Source organism: Cavia porcellus, unplaced genomic scaffold (genome assembly GCF_034190915.1).
Source record: "Cavia porcellus strain 051 isolate PalLab524CR breed Dunkin Hartley unplaced genomic scaffold, mCavPor4.1 scaffold_9, whole genome shotgun sequence".
NCBI classification, from domain to species: Eukaryota; Metazoa; Chordata; class Mammalia; order Rodentia; family Caviidae; genus Cavia; species Cavia porcellus.
In genome coordinates, this window is record NW_026947492.1 from 41,523,155 (window position 1) to 41,546,812 (window position 23,658).

Here is a 23,658-nt window from a genome sequence, read left to right on the forward strand (position 1 = left end):
ACCCTTCACCAGACAATAGTGGCTATAACTGAGTGTCTGTCATTTTCTTTACTTTCCTTCATCATAGTATCACTGAATTTTTTTTTAAGTGCCTTTTAAGTTCCTTTTCCTTTCCTTTCCTCCTCTCCTTTTTTTTTGTACCAGAAATCGAACTCACAACCTCGCACATGCCAGGCAGGTGCTTGTGCTGCTAAACTAAATCCCTAGCCCCTCCCTTTCCTTCTCTTTTGAGACAGCATCTCACTCCATTGCTCAGGCTGGGCTCAAACCCACAAGCTACCTGCCTAGTCTCTCAAGTAACTGGAATTATAGGCATAAATGAATTGAAAAGACATTGCCCAAAAAAGGAAGTAAAAAGAGCAAGTGAATATATTAAAATTGTTCAACATTTTTAGCCATTACAGAAATGCAAATCTAAACAACTCTGAGATTCCATGTAACCCTGATTAGCTGGCTATCATTAGGAACACAAACACACAAAAGAATGCTGGCAAAGATGTGGGGAAAGCAGAACCTTCCTACCTTGTCAGTGGTAATGTAAGGTATTGTAACTATTATGAAAATCAGTATGGAGATTCCTCAAAAAACTAAAAATAGAAATTCCATTTGATCCATTTATGTCTCCTGAAGTATATTCTCGAGAGTTTAAGTCATCATGATACATCTAAACCCATATTTATAAAAGTGCAATTCACAATAGGTAAGACCTGGAAATAGCCTAGATCCCTATCAAAGGATAAAATGGGTAAAGAAAATGTGGTGTATGCACACAATGGAATATAATTTAGCCATATAAAGAATAAAACTACATAATTTGCATGGATAAAACTTAAAACCCTGATGCTAAACCAAAGAAGTCAAGACTCAGAAAGTTAGATATTTATTCCTATATGGGAAACCTAAACTAGAAAGTAGACTCTTGGAGACAGGGATGGGAATCATGGGAGGGAGGAAAGGGAAGGTAAAATAATCAAGAAGTAGGGCATGGTGGTACATGCCTACAATCCCAGCCCTTGAGAGGCTGAGGCAGGAGGACTACCGTGAATTCAAGGCCAGCCTGGGCTACATAGTGAGATCAGGGTCAGCCTGAAGTACAGAGGAAGACTGTCTTTTTTTTTTTTTTTTTCCCAGTACCAGGAATCAAACTTATGACCTCGCACTGCCAGGCAGGTGCTTATGCCACTGAGCTAAATCCCCGGCTCAAGACCCTGTCTTTAAAACAAAACAAAACAGGATCAAGATGTTACTCATACACACCAAACATCATTATTCTGTACTACAAACATGCACTAAACAATAAAATTACAGTAAAGTGCAGCTGGGGATTTAGCTCAGTGGCATAAGCGCTTGCCTGGCAAGCGCTAGGTCATGAGTTCAATTCCCGGTGCAAAAAAAAAAAAAACCATCAAAATTACAGTAAAGAAAGCTTAATTAAAAATTTTTCCCATTAAAAAACTATTTTCCAAAGGTCTTTGGGGCTTACAAAGCCCATTTCAATGTCCAAATATATTAGGCACTGTAGCAGATGCTACAATGATTGTGCCTGTCTTGTTTTTTGGCAGGTACTAAGGATTGAATCCATAGCCTTCACATGGTCAGTGAGTGCTCTACCACCAAGCTACATCCCCTGCCCAAACTAAATTTTCTAAAGATAGCGTCTGCCTTTGAAAAGCTTATACAAAGCAGGTACAGTAAGGGCCAAATGAGAAGTACAAAGAATAAGTTGTATTTTATCAGGGGAATGTTTATATAAGACAAAGTAGGAAACATGATATCAAAAAGTCAGGTGGTGAATCAAATTACACAAGTCAAACAAAATTTCACTACTTAGGAGAAAAAAGAGAGCTTTAAAAATAAAATTTCATATTACCTGTTTCTGCTTTGCTGACATTCTAACTCTGACTGCTTCCTCTTGAGGGTGAAGTAAAAATGAACTCTGAGCTACAGCTGTGACAGGTGGAGTCTCATTTATTTCTATGAGAATCCCCAAAACAAAAATTAGTTCCAATAATTCAGGAATTTGAGCCCACTATGATGCCCTTCCACTCATTTATTACATATAAGCTTACTAGGAAAAAGATGTAGAGTCTTAAGATGTGATAAAAAGAAGCACCTTGTTCCTTTCCAGAGTCTGTGTGGCATGAAAGTGGCTTATCTTCACTTGTAAGTGGTCCAGACTCAATTGTCAGTAAATCACTTTCCATAACTGTAACAGATAACACCATTGTCATTATAATCCTATTATTATTAAGCTTACAGGAAGCAAAATAACAAAAAAAAATTTGCATTCCAATTACCATTTAGTCTTGATCTACCTAAATATCTTAGTTAAAATCCAGTTACCTTCCCCTTCTCCTTGTTTAATTTTGTCATCCTGGGGATTGAACTCACAAACTCCACATGAACCACATGCCTGGTCTGTTTGAGAAATAAAGCCAGCATCTGCAGAACAGCAGTTGGGGTAGAAAGTGTGGCAGAAAATGGAGTCAGAAGGATGATAAGGATAGCAGTGGTATATGCGTGTGTGTAGGCCATACAAAGCTGTGATGCCACTGTAATCACTTTGATTCTTTCCTGAGTGAGACTGGAGGTTATTAGAGGACGTCATCGAGAAGAATGGAATAAGCTGCATTGTGTTTTCACAGGATCACTCAGTGAACAGACTTTAGGAGGGAGAAACGAAAGCTGAAGACAAAGATCACTATAAGAATTTATAGTAGAACCAGCACAGTGGCCACATCCTCATCAGAGTAAGACAAGACAATTCCAAATTCAGGCTAGCCTGGGGAACTTAGTGAGATCTGTCTCAAAATAAAAATAAAAAGGGCTTGGGAAGTGGCTCAGCACTACAGTGCCCTGAGTTCTATCCTATACCATACACACAAAAAAGGAATTTGTACTATAAAAAAATGTGGCTTAAAATGGGGTGGCAAGTGGTGAGAAACGGTTGGGCTATATGTACATTTGAAAGATAGGACCAATTGGATTTGCAATCTAATTGCAATGACTACAAACTTTTTGGTTTGATGAAAGGAATTAAAATATCCCCAGTTTTTAAATTGTGAAAGATTGTAAGAAAATGGGTTATGAGGGGATATCAGGAACTCAGTTTTGGATAAATTTAAGTTGTTATTAAATCTTGGCATAATGGTATAAACTGGGATTATAATCTAAACACTCAGGAGGCTAAAGTAGGGGAATCTTAAATTTGAGATGCTCATGGTAAGACCCTGTCTCAAATAAGCAAAAGGGTTTGGGGGAGAAATGTTAGTAGATATACAAGGGAAGATGGCAAATAAATAGTTAAGTATATGAGTTGAATTCAAATGGGAGGAGACAGGCCTAGAAACACACTTTGGAAGACACCGGTATACAGATAGTGACATAAAGTATGACATTAGAAATTAAGGAGTTTTAAAGCAAAGAAATGAATTGAGGAATGAGTTCTGGAGACAACAGCTACTGTTTGTAGAAAAATGGATAACCAGAGAAGGAAACCATGAAGAAGGATTAAAAGACCAAATGAAGTGTTTTATTTCAAGGCTTCCTGTTGTACATCAAATACAGACCATAAACCACTTCTCTCAACAGTCTGCTAGCACAACATTTTCACACAATCACAAACACATTTTTTTTTTTTGGTATCAGGGATTGAACTTAAGACCACGCATTTGCAAGGCAGTCGCTTATGCCCCTGAGCTAAATCCCCGGCCCACAAACACATCTTTAATGGAGTCTAAAATACAAAATCAAGAAACAAATCAAAGAAGAGTTACATCTTTATAATTCTCATTTGCTCAAATATAATTGAAGGAAATATTGTTGGCATGATTTTTGTAAATTCTAGTAATATATTTAATTGCCTACTTATAACCAAAGATATTCTTTAAAATTAACAAAGAAACCTAATCATGGGTGGGAATGTAGAAGAAACAGAAACTACAGCTAGTATGAGCCATGAACAGGTTCTAATCTTTTATTCAGAAATTCTTCAAAGTTTTTCCTAAGGAAATAAAGACGTGGGCAAAGACTTCACCAAAAATACCTAGAACAAAGAAACAAATGAACAAAAGAAACAGCCTAAAATTCCAGTAACAGGGCACTGGTTAATTTTGTAATTTCAATTACACTGGAATTTATATACATAAATGATTAATAATATCACAATGAAAGTAGGCAACAAGGAGATCAAGATTTTCAATTTCTGTTGCCTTTAAGTAACAGGACTATGCTTTTAAATCTTTATTCTTTGATTTTTCAAAAAATGAGCATAGTTTTAAAGTTACAAAGGTTTATACACTATACAACAGGACTAGTGGGGAGAATTACCATGTTCTTGTTCTGTGGATAGCGTTCTTTCCTCACTGGCAATTGTTCCAGATTCAACTGTTGGTACTTTACTCTCAGCTTCACTAACGTTTGTAATCATTTCACTTTCATCTTCAGACATGGATTTAATCGTCCAGAGAGATTTTTGATTTCGAATCTTATTTAGTAATTTTTTAAAAAGAACTTTTGAAGGGAGCTCTTGGGTCTTTATTGCCAAGGAATCTAAGAGGAAAAAAGAAAAACAAAAACTCTCTTACTCCGTACTTATTTCATGCCACGCAAACTGTTGTATCTCTATACTTGTTGTATCTCTATACCAATCACTTGATTAAAACAAAAAGAACAACTTTATTTTTGACAATACTTACCATTTAGCAATAGATACAATGCTTTTTGATTCTGTTCATATATGTATCATCAGGAATAATATTTTTAACCTAAATTTACATATAAAGATGCCAAAATTCAATTATTTTCCAAAAATATGCAGTAACAGAAATCACAAGCTTAAAAACTTACCAAGAGGACTGCTTGCTACATGATGGCAGATGGCATACCTCCTAATTAACTTCTGGGTAAGGTTAATACTGGGAATACAAACTGTAAGGTTCTATACTGTTTGCTAGGGAATGGTTCCAAATACAGCTCTGTACTTCTTAGCAGGCCACAGAAGAAAACTTTACTTTAAAATCTAAAAGCAAATCAACTTCTCTGAAATCATTCCTGGTATTATCTGAGAAAATTTCTCCCACCTATCTTCGTAAGAATCTTTTCAACTATCAAAAAAGCAAAAATGAAATATTGATTAAAATATTCTTCCATACTGGTTGATGTCAAATGCTAAAATTTAAAACTAATTCTCTATAGAAACAAAATGCAAGCATGAAGGTCTTTGGCTTAATCAAGAAATAAAACCTAACAGTATCTACAGGAGATATTGAAAACTACCAAAATGTTTGTTTTTGTGACTGCGTTTTTACAAATACTGGGTTAGTTATAACTTACAGATAATAAAGTACACAAAATCTAAAGCTATGACTTAATGAATTTTACAGGTACATCTTTGCAACTGCATCTAGATCATTATGTGGGACATTTCCACAACTAGGCTTTTCATAGCCCTTTTCAATCAATATACTCTAAAGATAACCACTACTCTTTAAAACCACAGCTCATTTTGTCTACTTGATTTGTTTTTAACTTACATATACACAGAATCATAAACTTTTTATGTGTGTGTGTGTATGTGGTTCTCGGGACTGAGCCCAGGACCTGTGCACTGAACTACATCCCCAGCCCCTTTCTAAAAATGTTTTGACACAAGGCCTTGCTAAGTTGTCCGGACTAGACTTAAACTTGTCATTTTCCTGCCTTAGCCTCCTAGACTGCTGGGGTTACAGGTATGCAATGCTACACCTGGCTAACCCACTCATTTTTAAGAAGCATTAAGCAGTAATATTTTAAAATAATGACTAAATAAACAATGGAATTCTTAGTTGTCTTTTTTTCCCCTTCTTTTTTAAAAGAGATGGGGTCTCACTATGCTGTTCAGGTTTGCCCTGACTTCCTGACACCAAGTAAACTTTCTGCCTCAGCCTTTGGCATTCTTAGGGTTACAGGAATGTGCCATAATGCCCAGTTTCCTAGGTTTTTATGGAAAAAAAAAAAATCAAGACTCGGCAATACCAATCCAGTAAGTCTAAAAGGGATCAGCAAAGGCTGAAAAATATCTCCTCTTTAGGCAAGGCCACACTTCTAATTCTGACAAATCAGATATCTGAATAATATTCTCTCTCCTTCACTAAAATGACTAAAAAAGCTCGAAGAAATGGTAAAAACATCTTTTTAACACATTGCTGATATGGCAAGAAAAAACATTTTGAAAGAGCCAAAAATGAAGTTTAGGTGGGAACCTTGGGAAAAAGACAAGCAGTACTAAGACCATTTTTTATCAAATTTAAGTGAAAGTCAAAACACTCTACCATATACTTGTTTAAATAGCAATGTGGGCATAGGAGAAGGTAAAATAAGGCCTTGCGCCTCGACAAAGGAATCAAATAGGAGACCTACATAAAGGTGGAACCCTGAAGAATTGATTGCTTCTACATTAAAAGATTCAGATTTTAAGACAGGCTGAGTGTTTTATTTAAAAAGGCAAAGCTCTTTGATTCCTGGAACCAGGAAAAAAAAAAAAAAAAGGCAAAATTCAGAGATACTTTAAGGAAAACAGGTCAATTCAATGAAGAGGAGTGGACAATAAAAGAGAGAGAAATATTAAGGGTAAATTGAATCCTACAGATTTGGGCTGAGTATGGTACCATCACCAAGATAAAGAAGGAAAAGTAGGTTTTACAAGAGATAATGAAAATTTTATTGCTGGATACTGAGTTTTAAATGTCTGTGGGACACCAAAGAGAAAAAATTCAGGATGTTAGAGACAGAGGTGAAGGCAGGACATCAAAGTCTGTACTATTCACTGTGATAAATGAAATACGTACTAGTAAGGGAACAAAACTGGACTTCTGATGAAGTCTAAAAACAAATGTTAACCCTTCACGTGAATTCAGAATTGAACATTTAACTTAACCTAAAAATCTCCACACTATGGAACTTCCCTCTTCTGTTTATGAAATGAATCTATAAGGATGGAAATGCGAAAACATTGTTTCCTCCTGCCACCACTCTTATATCAGTTATTGTTTTACACTTAAATTAGACCTAATTTTCCTGTTAATGAATAATATTTTTGTCTGTGAAATACTGTAATATTCAGTTAAAAGGGGATTTTACCGTCTGTTTCACTAGAACGTATGTCAGCTTCTGTCAATGGAAGGTCCTCTGCTTCACCTATGTTTTCTTGGTCCACTGAAAGGTCTAATTCTTCATCTTGGATCTGATCAGTCACACTGGGCAAAGGTTCTGGTTCAAGATGCAAGACCAGGTCTCCTTTCACCTCTTAATAAAGAAATAAGAGACACATTTCCATTCCAGTGATTAAAAACAATATAATCACAAAAATGCTAAAGGCCATCATAGTTCCCAAATCTAAATTATAAGGGCCTCTTTCAAATTGAAAACTCATTTCAAAACAAAAACTGTTTTTACATTTTCCCACCAAAACATTTAAAAGCACTACTGAAAATATCTTACTCCTGTCTGCATTGTACATATCTTCAAATGCGAATTCCAGCTCTCTCTGCCATTCTTCTTTCATTTCATTGCGTTTGTATGGAAGTTCAACTACTTGTGGTGGCATTTGTGCTACAGTCTGTTTTCTACGTGCCAGGTCTTCTTGTTGCAGCTGTTTAAGTTCTTTCATTAGTTTCTCTTGAGTCTTCAAGAATAAAGAGATTAATGAGAACTGAGTCAAACCAGATACTAACATTAATGTGGGGATACCATGAGCAACAGTGCCTAGGATTCCCTCTCCTCCATCATGTGTTCTGCAATAAGACAAATTACATTAATTAATTTATGCATTCAACAAACATTTGCTGAATGCCAGATACTTCAAGTTATGGTGTGTATGTGGGTGTAAGGGGTACTTTCAATTTACGTTGCCATAGCTCCCAAATGTACTGTGATCCAGTTTTCCATATACACGTTTTAGATCACTACTAAGAACCACAATGCCTATGATTCAACAGATGATATTTTTTGTTACTCTACACTTTTTTTTTTCTCTTTGAGACAGGATCTCGTTATGCAGTTCAGGCTGGTGCTGAACTCACAATTGAACTCAAGCTCTCTTTGAACTCATGGCATTCCTCCAGACTCAGTCTCCTGAGCTCTGGGATTATAGGCGTGCACCACTACACCTGCCTACTCCTTACTCTACAATTCCCAGAACTGAAGTGGATCTACAGTGCTAATGCAGTTCCCATGTAGGGAACACCTATGTTTAATCACCAGCACTACCAGAGGAAAAAAAAAAGTCAGGAGTGGAAGGTGGGATATGTTTGTACCCCTTTAAGCTTACAACATAGCTAATATGAAAATGTAAGCAGGTTTAATGAGGTTATGTAACTGAATTTTGATGGTAGAGGTTAAAGAGAAAGAGACCATTCAGTCCTTGGAATGAAGATTTAAATAGATAAAAGTGGGTGAAGGAACAGTACAAAAATAAATAAATAAATAAATGGAGCACAACAGTGTGGTGATGAAGGCATAAAGAATTCAAAAAGAGCAGGACACGGAGAACAATGGTGAGTAAAGAAAAGAAGACAAAGTTGAAGAGGCAGATGGAGGCTAAATGTTAGTTAAAACAGACCCAGCAGAAAACACAGTCTCAAATGGTAACAAGGTCTGTACATAAAGGTTCAGACAGTGAAAAGGAGATCTACTAGCAGACAGATTAGGTGGCTTTTGATTCTTAGATAAGAAACACTAAGTTTACAGTAAGTCAGAAAGAGCCTGGCCAAGTGATAAACACATTACTTATTCTTTTGCAAAGCCTTAAATAGTCTGCCTTTGGCAGATGAATTTTTTTGGGCCATGCTCTGAAACAATTAAATTATGAACAAATTCATTTAAGACTCATCTTAGCAAATTAACTACAGAATTATATGAATTAAGTGTACGATCTCACTGAAAGTTTGGGTATGTTACTCTACTTATACTATTTAAAATAACAATGACCACACCACTAAGATTTATTATGAGCTTATGAAATTCCACATACATTTCTAAGGAGTTTACTAAACTCATTAACACTGATAAAACTGAAAATGAAACAGAACTTGGAAGTAAGTAACTTTCCTAAAAGCAAACAGAGGTAAATCCAGGCAAACTGGATGTGAAGTCCATGCTTTCATATCCACTAAGTATTACTGCATTTATGGAAGAATCTGTTCAGTTTATGATAGCTTCTCATGTGTATATTTTCTATAGGTTTAAACCTTATGTAAGAATTTCTAATAAATTCGGAATTCCACTTATTTTAATTATAATTCACTTCAAGTTAGCAAAAGTTAAAAATTAAGAGGTCATACCTTTATTTGAGGTTTATGAATGAAGTTTATAATATAAGCATTTAATTTCCAGATATACTTAGAAACCTATTCCTAAAATGAGTGTTTGAAATATCCAAATGTATTAGTCAAATTTAGAAAAACAAGGCTTGTAACAAGATAAATCATTTTTATGCTATGTTTAAGAAAAAACTCTAACTGATGGGGCTGGGGAATTTAGCTCAGCGGCATAAGAACCTGCCTTGCAAGCAGGCAGTTGTGAGTTCGATCCCCAGTACCGATAAAAAAAAAAAAAAAAAAGAAAGAAAAACTCTAACTGAACAAAACATGACAGAAGTAAGGCTAAAACTACGTATTTTGCACGTCTATAACAGTCACTTTTTCAAAGCTACATGACAGCAAAGATTGTGACTTTACCTTTCATCAATACACTATAAAGCCAGTAAATGCTTGGCTCCGTAAATACATAAGAAGTGAGCACAAATTGCAAGTATAGCAATTAAATGAGAAGTGATTAATCTATACAATGTTTGGACTAAGCTTTTGAAAATAATTACTAGTAAAGTTTAAGACTAGTGATACACGATGAGAACACTATAATCCAATCTGAAAGAGGAGAGGCAAAGGAAGTTGGCATAAGTAAAATCATAGGAACAGATAATATACAGAACATTTTTCACACCCTCTACTTTGAGCCCATTCATTAATCAGTTCTGCAAAGTTATCCGTAAGCCTAAGTAGGTATAGGTAGAATTTAATTCTTACTTGTGCCAAATGGATCTTTTTCATGGCTTGGAAACCCCGTACATGTGCCTTTTCAAACTGTTCCAATCTCTCTTGTGCTGCCTGTTTTTGCAGTTCTTCCAATCGTTTAGCTTCTTCTTCAGCAGCCAAATGAGCATCTGGCTAGCAGTCAATCAGTAACATTTTAGAATAATATTTTTAAAGTGTGAAAAAAAACCTAAAGAGCAAAACAACTTTAAAACCATGTTTTCTGCTTCTATAGACGTAATTATATAGAAAGGAGTTAAATTTTTAAATGCCCACAATTACTGACAGCATGTATCTATAAAAAGGATCAAATCATTAGCAAAGTATTATAAATTGTTCATTTCAAACTGGATCAGATTTTACTCATGCAAACATAGTGGTAAACACCCTCACAGAAAACACAAACATCTATGGCTGTATTAAGTAATCTATACAAGTGCTTTGACTTTTAGCCAACATCTGTTGCTTGATTTCAGCCTGAGTTAAAGCCCAAATATCTAGTTTAGTATAGTATACATTTTGGCTTTCTGGATTTTATGCATAACTCATGATGATGCTATTGTGTCTCACTGAGTCATTATATCTCACTGGTAAGAATAGTAAGTAATACAACCTGGATTTACTCTTATTATTTAAACATTCACTCTCAATTATAGATAATCATCTTAAAGGTAACCAAGAGTGAAAAGTTATTATATACTTTACATGTTGAAATTCTAACATCCAATTGAAATCACAGTGACAATAAAAACTACTGACTTTATATGTAAGATTAAAAACCCAAGTAACAAAATAAATAGGTAAAGAGATCAATCATTATTAATAAAGAATACACAGGCCAAACAAGTTTATTAAAAATATATGTAAGCCAATAAAATTTTATGTAAACTAAATAAAACAAGATAAAACAAAAAAGGTTACATTAAAAAAATTATAATTTTCACAGAATTATTTGGTATATTAACATATATAACTTTAATCTTTAAAAACGTTTCTTCCATTTACACCATAAAGCTTTCGAGAAGTTTCTAAGGAATTCTTTGTAACTTTTCAGGATAAATTAAAAGCAGAATATAGTTTTTTTTTTTTTTTTTTTGGTTGAGACAAGATCTTGCTTTATAGTGCGAGCTGGCCTTAAACTCACTCCATACCCCAAACTGACCTTGAACTAGTGATGATCCTCCTGCCTCAGCCTGGAGAATGCAGTGATTATGAGTATCGACCACCACACTCAATTTTGATGAACAAAAAAATTTCTTTCCTAAGACATGGTTTTACTATATAGTCCAGGAAGACCTCGAACTCTAATTCTCCTACTTTTGCCTTACAAATGCTGGAATTATAGGAGTGTACCACTGTGCCAGGAGTAAACCAAAATCTGAAGGGAAGGAAAAACTTCAAAACAGTACACAATATGAGTAACAAATACATTCAAACCAGAGATGATACAGCATATCAAATATCTGAAGAAGATAACAGGTTAGAAAATAATTCAGGGGCTTAGGGGTTGGGTGTAGAGTACTTAGCTAGCCTGTATAAAGTCCTGGGTTTGATTCCAAGAGAGAAAAATGAAAAAGAAAAGCATCGGCAAACCCAATAAATTTTATCCTTAGTTGTCAAATTTTAAAAGATTTTATAAGAATACTTTAGGAAGACAATCACCTATAGAATTTGTATAAATACAATTAAAAATTTAAACTTGCCAGGTGTGGTGGCACATACGTATAATCCCACTATTTCAGAAGGCCAAAGCAGGAAGATCACAAATTAAGAGCCCAACCTGGGAAACTTTTTCACAAGAAACATATTGGTTTTTTTTAAAGAAGAGCTGGGGACACAGCCCAGTGTGAAGGTCCTGAGTTCCATTCTCATACCACAAATAAACAAATTAATTATAAAAGAAAAACTATATTGAAATAATTGTTACATTCCATTTTCAGTATCTGGAAATGAAAGATGTAAAATTTGCAAAAACTATGAATCCTAGTCCAAGAAAGTTTTAGAAAAAATGTTTCTGAAAAACTTTTTCATGAGTTATAATCTGCAATGCACAATGTTGAGATATTTTTAAATAAATATCTGCATTTTGTTCAGTTGCTTGGACAGAAATCTTTTCAAGTAGGATAATGTAGACCGATGACATTTTAATTCCATTTCATTATTCTGTACACATTTCTAGGTCTTGCAATAAACAGTATAGTATTACTGATCAGGTTAGAGAAGTATTTCTAGAATCAAGTACCCATTTTTAAAAACCACTACATAGCTATCCTCAATAAAGGGGAAAAAAAGACATGAAGGACACCGGTGATATAGGATTTTCAAGCTTTTATCATGCTCTGTTTAGTAGTGTATACTAAAAGTCAGTGCAGCAAAACATAACGTAGAGAATTAATGATCAAGGTAGGATTACAGCAGGCTACTCTCATCGTTCTTTTGCAGAAGATAAACTTAATAACACAGAAAATATTTGGGAACTATTTGTTTGTTTGTTTGGGGTTTTTTTTGGTCTTTTTCCTTTTTATCAGTACCAGGGATCGAACTCACAACTGCCTGATTGCAAGGCAAGTGCTTATGCCGCTGAGCTAAATCCCCAGCCCCTAGGGAACTATTTTTTCAGAATGGTAAAAACAATTTGCAGTACCAACCCTTACATGTTAAAAAAGCTAAACAAACAAAAGCATTTGCAAAAAGCTGTCAAAGAAAAACACCCAAATGTGCATACCAAGAATGCAAATATCTTTAAGAGATACTTGTACACAACTGCATTATAATTCTACTCCAGGGAAGATGCCAAATTACTGTGCATGCAACATAAGCTGAGATGCAGATAAAAATTCAGAGGTTGTTTTTCTTTTGTTTTGTCTTATAGTACTGAGGGTTGAACCCAAGGGCACTCTACCACTAAACTATAATCTGATCCTATTTAATTTTGTTCTAGATTTTGAAACAGATTCTGAAAAAACTGTTCAAGTTGGCCTCAAATTGGCAGCCCTCTTACCTTAGCCTCCCAAACTGCCAGGATTACAGTATGTGCTTGAAAGCCAAGCACACTGCTTTTTGTCACCTTATAAATCTAAGGTTTATGGGCAGATTTTTACTTAAGTGATAAAGTAGAGCAAAACAGTATCAGAATAAAAACTATAAAATCATGAATCTGCTCCTGAAAAGGTACAGAAGCACCTTCTTTAAATCAGTGCAGCCGGAGATTTAGCTCAGTGGCATAAGTGCCTGCTTAACAAATGCAAAGTCGGGAGTTCCCAGTACAAAAAGCTCTAGCTGCTAGCTGTGGTGCTATGAGCCTTGTAATCCCAGCAGAAGGATCACTAATTCAAAGCCAGCCTATACCTTATACCAGTGGTGGTGAACACACACTCTTCAGCTGGCTGTTTGTTATAACTGAAAGCTCTAAAATGTTCATCATCACTACCTTTTTCTGACAGGTTAAAAAAAAAGACCTCTCTTCATCAATCTTAGTTGAAAGGTAGCATCTATTTAATATTGCAAAAATGCAGTAAATTAACCAGAAGAATAAGTGAGTAACAACTTAAAGTTATAATTATTCTACCTTAATATTCAGGTCATAATACTCCACAATTTTAAGTAAATCTCAGGTTTAGTATTGAATCTTAAACGCTCATTCCATAATGATGATAACACTCATTTTTTATATTGATTGAATACTGATTTTTAACATATGCCATTATGTAATCAACCACAATGTAATATCTGCATTCTATACTCCACATAAATGCTATATTGATAATCATATCTTCCTAGTAGCCAAATGTAAAACATGAAAATAGCAAAAGCTACTATTACAAAGAAATAGCAAATTTCAAAAAGGTATATCATTTGTCATTCTTAAGACTATCAATAATTTGCAAACTGTAACAGACAAATGTATGGTAGGACAGCTATCGTCATGTTGTTTGTACTTTTTAAGACCAAGTTAATGTCGTGTATCAAAAGTTACAGTTGGAACCAAAAATTTTCCCAGAATCAATTTGGGGGGGCTGGGGATTGGCACCCAGGGCCTTGTGCATGCAAGGCAAGAACTCTACCACTGAGCCACATCCTCAGGCCCTCAGAATCAACTTTTTTTTTTTTTTTTTTTGTCTTTTTCCTTTTTATCGGTACCAGGGATCGAACTCATGACTGCCTGCTTGCAAGGCAGGCGCTTATGCCGCTGAGCTAAAACCCCAGCCCCTTGAATCAACTTTTAATACACAACTAGACATGTGAAGATAAACATACAGGTTTATTATGTGCATACTATTGAGAGAAGCAAAGAGTAAAACTAAGAAAACCAAAAAAGCTAAATGTAAGAAAGGTCAAATAATTTTCTGAGGAAATATTAAGGGGGTTTTAAAAAACATGTTGAAAAGTCTGGAGAAGTTTATATATAAGGGTATTAGGAAGTTCACTAAGTTATTAATCATATTACTCTTTGGGGATAGAATCATGGGTGTCCTAGTTTATGCTTATGTGCACAGTTCTCCAATTTTCACAAGAGCACATATTACTGTATGGTAAAGTTTTAAAATCTACTATATTTTGGTTTTTTCTGAGACAAATTGTTCCTATGTAATTTAGGCTGGTCTTGAACTCACTTCAGGCCAGGATGGCCTGGAACTTATGTCAATTCTCCTATCTCAGTCACCTGTGTTCTGGGATTACAGGTGTGCACCACCACACCCAAGAAAAATTATTTTAAAAGGCAGCTATTCCTCATAAAGCTTGCTTCCTGTGGGCAGCCAGCATGGGCAGAGAGATGCAGCCAGACCCACCTCTGTGCTCCTGCCTTCACGGCCACTGGAAAGCTTGCCTCCCGTAAGCAAACAACATGCGCAAGGAGAAACAGCCACATACACCCATGCACCCACCGGCCACCACTGAAGACCCTTGCTTTCTTCAGGCAGTCACTGCCTAGCAGGAGAATCAGACAAACACATCCGTGTGTCTGCCAACACTGGGGAGTCCCAGTGTAGACTGGCAGGGTGAGAAAAGAAGCAGCCCTGCCACCATGCACTGCTGGCCAACGAGGAAGTCTCAGTGTAGCTACAGGGGGCTGGAGAAGGCCACCCCATTTGCTGCTATCTCTCTGGGAACTCAGATTCAGGAAAACTCAGAATGCCTGGCTGACTCCCCTACTCTGTGGAGGGGCAGCCAATGTGAGAAGTGCCAGGGACCCTAACAACAGCTTGTTGGGAGGAACCTAGGAAAATGTCAAGACGAAAGAGCAAAAGGCAATCTCAGACCTCCAGTCCACACAGAACAAGCCTGGGAGGTACAGACATGGAAGAAAATGGAAGTTACATACCTGAAATCTCTAGGAGGACAGCAATTAAAGAAACAACTTCATAAGACTATAAAAGCAATCAAATCAGAAATAATGTCTCAGATAAAAAAAATCAAACATACTAGAAAAATTGCTGAGCTTATTTAAAGAAGACATAGATTAAAACAAGAGGGGCATAGAAAAATGATGCAAATCTTGAATGAACAATATAGGAAGGATTTACAATGCATGAAACAGATTCAAAGAGATATCCAAGAAATTAAAAATTCAGTCAAAAGCTGGCAAAACCACTTGAAAAAGATTGTTTCAGACCTTGAAGACAGGATCACAGCTAGCAATCATGACAGGAAAGATCTCTTAACAATAACAAGGAACCAGGAAATAACAATGCAAGAGCTGCAAGACAATCCAAAGAAAAAACAGTTTAAGAGTGCTAGGTTTCAGTGAAAAAGCAGTCAACACAAATGACATAAAAAGACTATTTACAGAAGTAATAGCAGAAAACTCCCCAAACAGGGAAAAAGGATCTGGCATACAGACAAGCAAGGCATATAGGACTCAAACTACCCAAAACCAAACATAAATTACACCCAGACATATAATAATCAAGATCCCAGAAACTCAGCACAAGAACAGAATATTATAAAATGTTACAGAAAAGAAACAGATCACCTATAAAGAAAAACCCCATCAGAATCACAGCAGACATCTCAACACAAACCATCAAGTCAAGAAAAGTTGAGTGAAGTGCTTCAAATTCTGAAAGAAAACAACTTCCAACCCAGATTGATATGCAAAACTATCTTTCAAAACTGATGGAAAAATAAGATACTACCATGATAAAGAACAACTGAAGGAATTCATGACCACCAAACCCACCCTACAGCGAGTGCTAAAGGATAGTCTAGTGAGAAATAAAGATGACCATGGTTCAATAAACAGCAGCAGAGGGAGACTGCCAAACAGGACAGGCCATTGGACAAGTGGGAAAATGGAGGCCAGGAGGACAGCATAGCAGAGATGAACCAATGCATGCTAGTTGTAACCAAAATGTAGATGGCCTCAATGCACTAATAAAAAGAAACACAAGGAGCATGGATAAAGAAGCAAGAACCAGCATTGTATAAAAGGAACACATATAACTCAAAAGGAAATTCAGACTGAAAATCAAAATAGAGAAAACAATTGTTCCATGTGGCAGTAAACCAGAAAAAAGCAAGGTAACTCGACCATCAACCACAGAATATATAAAAAAGATATGGTATTTTCATACAATGGAAAACTGCTCAGCTTAAAATAGGGAGAATCCTGAGGCTCTCTTAGTTAAATGGATACTACTGGAGGTCATGCTCCAGTTGGGTGAAATGGTTTGGTCTCATACAGATAAACACCGAGTTATCACCCTAGCATAAAAAACTAAAGGAGTTAGTGGGATCCAAAAAGCACAATAGATATTATGAAAGTGATAGAAGAAACACCGAAAAAGGGAACGTGGTAAGCACCGTTAACTTTCTATTGTCTTGTTTTGAATTCTTGTATCATTTCCATAATTTTATTAGATTTAATTTTATGCTGCCTTATTTTGTTTTTGTTTTTTGTTTTTTTTTTTTTTGGTACCAGGGATCGAACTCATGACCTTTACACTTAACCAGGCAGGCACTTAAGCCACTGAGTTAAATCCCTGCCCGTTTTGTTAAGATTTTATGGTGCTTGATGTTATGCCCAGCTATTTTGAAGATAATGAGCTGCAATATGGTAACTATTGTTGATTTCCTATTATCTTGTTTTGAAGTCCTAAATGTTTTGATTTTTTTGTTTTGATTGGTTTTATTGTTTTGTTTTGTTTGATTTTATTATGTGTGAAGGTATGAATAGCTATTTTGAAGAAAACAAGAGACATTATGGTAGCCAATTTCCTGTTACCTTGTTTTGAAGTCCTGTAATGCTTTCATTCTTTTGTTTTCATTGGTTTTATGCTGTTGTGTTTTGATTTTATTATGTGTGATGGTATAGATAGCTATTTTGAAGAAAATGAGAGACATGTTAGCCATTGTTGATTTCCTCGTCTTACTTTGAAGTCTTGTATCACTGGTATTTTTTTGTTCTGATTTGCCTTATTTTGTTTTGTTTGGCTTTATTCTCTTTAAAATAAATTTTTTTAAAAAGGCAGCTATTTAAATAGCAATCTACTTCGATTCATATAACAATGTCATTAATTGACATGAAAATGCAAAACATACTTAAAAGGTTGTGATCACTATTATCTAGGATGTTTAGTGGAAGCATTCACATTTTGAAATCTGACACCACCAAACATGGAACCAAAACATAACTCAATTCAGTGAACACAGCAATAATAAGGAGAGGGTATGAACAATGAGTCACCTGCTTTGTTTCCATCTGTGCATTCACAAAAGTGGAAATATGATGGTAGGTAGAACTGCTGGTTTTCACTGAAGAAATTCTTTTTACTTCAATGTTCTGGAAAATGAAATATTAAAAAATATACAGTTTAGGGTAAAGGCATTAATTTTCACCTAAAGGTGGATCCAATGCAAAAATATTTTTGCATTTTAATCATTTTAATTTGCTATGGTTTGTCCCCTTCAAAACATACATTCAAATTTAATCTCCAATTTGAGATATGAAGAAGTGGGTCAAATGGGACCTTTGGGAGGTGATTAGGGACATCAACTCATCAATGAATTCATTCTTTTAAGTGACTGATGGATTACTATCTCAATGAGTTATCTTCAGAATCAACACAATAAAAGCCAGTATGGCTTGGTCTCTCACATACTCTGTTTCTCACCATGTGATGCTTATAATTGGCTTGGAACTCCTACCAGCAAGCAGGTTATCACCAAATGTAGCCCTTCAGTTTTGGAACTGAAATGTAAACCAAAATATACCTCTTTTCTTTATAATAATTCAGTATGGTACTATATTACTAGAAACAGAAAACAGACTAAGAGAATCACTTGAGGTAACCTAAAATTCTGCTCACACTGAAATAAATCTCTTCTCTAGAATTGTTATTGACATTTTAGTGAAAATACCAAATTCAGTAATACTTCAAAAATATCTTCTAGTACCTTTAATGTAATCCATCTTACTTCGGTTAAGTTTACTTCAACTTTTAAAGTCATTTAAAAAGACGTTGTTTTTGCTCTAAGATCAAACATGGGATCGAACCCTGGGGATTCACACACGCAAGGCAAATGTTCTACCACTGAGCTAAATCCCTAATTCTGAAATATTTCATTTTTAAATCTGCTGAGTAAAGGAAGTACTTACAGTATATGTCAAATCAAATTTTAATTACTTCATTGTATTTATAGGAAAAGCACACTATTATATCCATTCTTTTTTCCCATTACTGGTGTTGAACCTAGGTTCTTTACAATGAAGTATATCCACAGCCCTTTTTAGTTTTCACTGAGACATGGTCACTACGTTACTAAGTCACACACTGAACTACAGATTGTGGTTCCCCTACTTCTGCTTCCTAGACTTTGGATTAAACATATGAGCCACCACATTCAGTTTTTTGTTTGAGTTTTTGAGAGAGTCTTGCTATTTAGCCCAGACTGACCTCAAACTCTCCATCTTCTCACCTCAAGCTAAGTGTAGGGATTACAGGCAGCTCCCATGCCACCATTTAACTTTTTCATAAGAAGCTGGAAGGGGGGGGGGGAACGACTGCATATTTACATGCAATTCATACCTATAAAAACACTTGCACAGACGTATTTTGTTTATTATAAATTTTTGATCTGAGCTTATTATGAACATTAGGATTTATGACAAAGGTAATCACAAGGCATATGGATAAAATACTGCCTGCCTTTTATTATCTCAGATGGTACCGAGGGAGTGGCTGAAATATGACTCTTCTGTCTGAATCTTGTTGTATCAAATATTACTTAGCAGATGGTGCAACATTAAAGCAGAAAAGCTGACAAAATGAAAGACCTAAAAGAGTATCTGGTACTCATGCTGATTGTACATTCATAAAACAGCCTTTCATACATAACTGAGACATCCTATATTTGTTCTTCTAAACTTCTAAAATAAAAATAACTAATTTTGATAGTTACCTAAAAGCCATTTCAATAATCACAAGCTAATTACAAGAGAAGCAATACTATTTTAGAGAAGCAATGCTTTTAAAAATTAAAATCAAATTCCATTTTATATAGCATTTGCTTAAAAATGAGATCAGTCACAAATGTAAACCTTTTAATCCCAGAAACAAACCTCTTTCATTACCTAACCATACTGAATAGGGTCTTAAGTTAATCTGAATTTTAATTTCTTATGAAATGGTGAGTATTTACAATAATCCCAATTCAGAATGTGGAAATGTCTAAAGGATAATTAATGGAGTTTTTTCCAAATGAAGAATATTAGAAAATAAAAAAGCAGATTAATAGCTTTTAAAATTTGAAACCATTATAGTTTTTCACACAAACAAACAAACATTTTGAGGCCATGGAGAAATAGAACACATACCAGGTCTCAGATAATATTGGGGAAAATATCAGTGTGACTCTCATTATTTTCAGTCCTGGGAATTGAGTCCAGGGCCTTTGCACTTAGCAGCATCACTAGCTTTTTTTTTTAAGGATAGACTCCTCCTTCCCCCAAAAAACAAACAACAAAAAATTAATAAAAAAGACAGGTTTTCACTCAATTACACTAGAATAGAATTGGCAAATCCCCTACCTCAGCCTTCCAGAGAACTGGGATTAAAGGCATGCACAACGATGGTCAGCAATTACTATTTTTTTTAACCCTTATATATCAGAAAAATATATTAAATGACTCATGGGTGAAATGCTGTCTAGGATTATTCAAAATATCCTAGATTTAATTGTGTATTGCATATATAATTAAAAATTAAGTTCAAACAAACTAATTATTTTAGCCTCCACTGAATTACAATAATAAAGCATTCTCATGACACAGTTTCTCTCAAAGTTCAAAGTAACTTACCTCAAAAGGAGCTGGAGGAGGAAGAGGCAGACTTGAAATTTTGGCAGACCTTTCTTTTTCTACAAGCAATGCTTCCTTCCGAGCTTTTATATGCCTTAAAAACAAGAAATATCATCAGGTAATCTCTCAGATAATTTCTTAGTGTTAAAACTTTTTGCCCATAGAATCTCTAGAAGTCTTCCAGTTTGATCCCACAAATGTCCTATGCAGTTTAATAAAAACAGTCTAAGTTAAGCATGCAGGTGCATGCCTGTAACATCAGCACTGTAAGAGGCTGAAGCAGGAGAATCACAAGTTTGAGCCAGCCCAGACAACTTACTGGGACATTGCACCAAAATAAAAAACAGAAATTTTAAAAGGGTGGAGCTAGGATCTGGGGGTGTAGCTCAGTGTGAACACCATAGGTTCAAACCCAGCACCAAAAAAAAAAAAAAAAAAAAAAAAACCCTATATATAACATGATCTGAGACAATGTTTACCAATAGAAAGCATCATACCTAAAAACATATAGCTCCACAGTGGAGACCAACCCAGCAAACATCTAATGCTCTTTAGAGTAGTTCAGTGCTGAAATGCTGATAGAGATAGGATACTGTACAAAATGATCACTGATGACCAGAGTAAGAGGCACCTTAACTTTCATACCACGCAAAATATACTAGTGATTTCCAACATTTACAACTTTTTAATGTCCTGAATTACATTAATATTCTTTTTTTTGGTGGTACCATGTGGGAAGCCCTGTAATTGGCTGCCACCTTATATCAGCAGGCAAAAACCATCTTAATGTTAATTTCTATTTGGCAGTTACGTTTCCCTCTCTCCTCACCCAGCCTGTCACATGTCCCTGTGGCTCGGCCTGTGCAGTGATTATGCTAATCAGCCCACCTTATGAGCCCACACGGGAGATTCGAATTACCCTACAACCTCCAGTCTTGCTAGAACTTCCCACTGTTGTTATGTTTACCTGCTGGCGGCGTGTCAGAACCCAACTCCCTCTTTCCCCAATACCCTATATAATCGCTACTTCTTCTTTGAATAAACGAGACTTGATCAGAGCACTGTCTTGAATCCATTCTAAACATCTCGTCTCTTCCAAATCTGTAATCCCCCTCCCTCTAGGGTCTCCATTGACTTACCCGCGGGTTGGGACAGTACCAGGGATCGAACTCACGACCTCAGCTTGTCAGACAGGTGTTTAAATGCCACTGAGCTAAATCACCAGTCCTAATATTTTTTTCTTGCATGACAGAAAGGTATGCTTCACCTGACATGCATTCTGATCTATACACTGCTCCAGAAACAGTAATTGCTGCTAACCTCAGAATGTTCTAACTCCAATTAGAAAACTCATTTGATATTATTTCTTATAAGCAATACTCTCCTCTGTATTATTTTTAAACCCAGTTTAAAGAAATGCAATGGATACACTATGTAACTTCTATACAGTATCTGCTTATACAGTATGCTATGCATTCTTTATTTCCAGCCATGTTAGTTTCCGTTAGGAATGTGGTAAAAATGATTACCAGTTTTTTTCTTTCATTAGTATTTCTTTTTTATTTTTCTGTACTTTCAAAGCTTCTTTATGCCTCATTTCTGCTTTTCTTTTCCTTTCTGCTGTCTGCCGTGCCAGAGCATCCAAATCAGGTTCCTAAAAATGTATATTACTTAAAATGTCAAGTTGAACGAGATTTCTAGAAATGCATCTTATTTGATGTCAGAACAGGAGTGACTTTTCAATTTTGTCAGCTCTTCCTACATACTACAGCAGCATTTCCCAAAGTGTGGTAATAGTACCTTAAATTATACATCAGCAGGCCCAAAATACAAAGACTTAATGTAGTCACTTAATATTATTAGAAAAACAAACAGAACGGCATCTACGGGACATGGTTAACTTAAGTAGCAATTGAATCTATTTAACTAAAATGTCACATACATAGTGGTTCAGGTAGTTTTTTCAATTACAGCAGAAACCATGAAGGTTTTCTTATCATTGAGGTCAGTGAGTGAAGTTTGGGTAAAACTGCACTAAAGCAGAGTTAATGGTGATACACATAAAGCTACAAAAGTCTGATGTGTGAACCTAAAGTTATTACTAAAAACATAAACAAAAACCAGGATAAAAAGAACAGTTTAGACATTTCTTTTCATAACTTGTTATCAAAGATTTATTTTCTTTGGAATCAGTCTGTGTATTGTTTGAGACTGGGGCTGCAAATTACTATTTTCTAACTGTAAATCACAATAAATAAATTAAGTCAGGGAACAGTTTTAAATCTTAAGTTCCATTTTGTCTTTCTGGAAGTCAACAAAGAAAAAAAAAAAAATCATACACATTGAGAGGTACTAGGACTGATACTGAAGTAGGAAATTTAAATTCACTCCATTGAATCTGTCCAAAATGTTTGAGACAATTTTTTTAAAAGTTACTTGATTTATATAGGCAAATAAGAACTGTAAGATAATGCTCATTTAAGTATCATAGGGAGAAACATTTTACTTGATACCAGTTACAAGAACATACTATTATTCTCAATTTATTTTAAACTGATTTAAAGAAAAAAAGTGCAGCCAGTTCAAAACAAATTCTATACACAAAAATATATTATGTAAGAATTCAACAAATATACTTTTAACAACATTACTGTTACAATCAAATAGTCTAATAAGACTCACGTTTTCTTTGGCCTGTCGATGTCCATCTCCCATACTTTTTAAACTTGCCAAATACAGTTTTTCTAAGTTTTGTATCTTCTGAGTTTGCGATTCTTCCCATTCTGCCCTTAGCTCCTCTGCCAAACGAGCAAACTGCTGATTTCTCCTCTGCTTTATGTCTTCTCTTATCTGTAAAGCGATATCCTTTTCTTGTTCTCGAACCTGAAGAATATTTAATGGATTATATAAAAGCTTAAACTTTAAAAAAGCTATTTGGAAACAGAAACTAAAATGCATTCTCTTCACATCTATCAGGTCTTCTAAATATTTACCTTGTACTAGATAAGGACTACATAAAGCAAAACTCCAAGTGATACAGGAAAATAAGACGCTCAGGCAGAGGATATTGCTCAGTGGTGGTTGTCTACTTCATACAAGGTCCCAGGTTAAATCCTCAGCACTACCAACAAAACAAAAAATCCCCAAACTGCAAGACTACTTCTAATTTTTTCTACTCTCCTACATTTCTAATGGCACTGTATCACCCTAATAATGAATAAAATGCCAAAATGGTAAACATGGCTCAACAAATGCATAGCAGAGAGGAGTACAGATAGGGCCAGATGC

At 35.3% G+C, this 23,658-nt stretch overlaps 1 protein-coding gene across 6 annotated transcripts in view; it reads right to left on the reverse strand.

Annotated features, from left to right (window-relative positions):
* The window catches only part of Cep295 (centrosomal protein 295), a 58,721-nt gene that overhangs the window by 31,357 nt on the left and 3,706 nt on the right, over positions 1-23,658 (reverse strand). For 4 of the 6 annotated variants that reach the window (XR_010049776.1, XM_013151142.3, XM_063256228.1 and 1 more), the window contains 10 exons: positions 23,053-23,253; positions 21,900-22,024; positions 20,371-20,464; positions 17,758-17,853; positions 10,065-10,205; positions 7,480-7,663; positions 7,120-7,284; positions 4,330-4,551; positions 2,114-2,206; positions 1,871-1,974 (listed from right to left, as the gene is read on the reverse strand). Coding sequence is in view for 5 of the 6 variants with exons in the window: in XM_013151142.3 (XP_013006596.2) it covers positions 1,871-1,974; positions 2,114-2,206; positions 4,330-4,551; positions 7,120-7,284; positions 7,480-7,663; positions 10,065-10,205; positions 17,758-17,853; positions 20,371-20,464; positions 21,900-22,024; positions 23,053-23,253 (1,425 nt within the window). In the remaining variant the exon portion in view is untranslated. Of the gene's footprint in view, positions 1-1,870; positions 1,975-2,069; positions 2,207-4,329; positions 4,552-7,119; positions 7,285-7,479; positions 7,664-10,064; positions 10,206-17,757; positions 17,854-20,370; positions 20,465-21,899; positions 22,025-23,052; positions 23,254-23,658 lie in introns of those variants that run through there. The other 2 variants (XM_063256231.1, XM_013151146.2) reach the window with 2 other exon arrangements.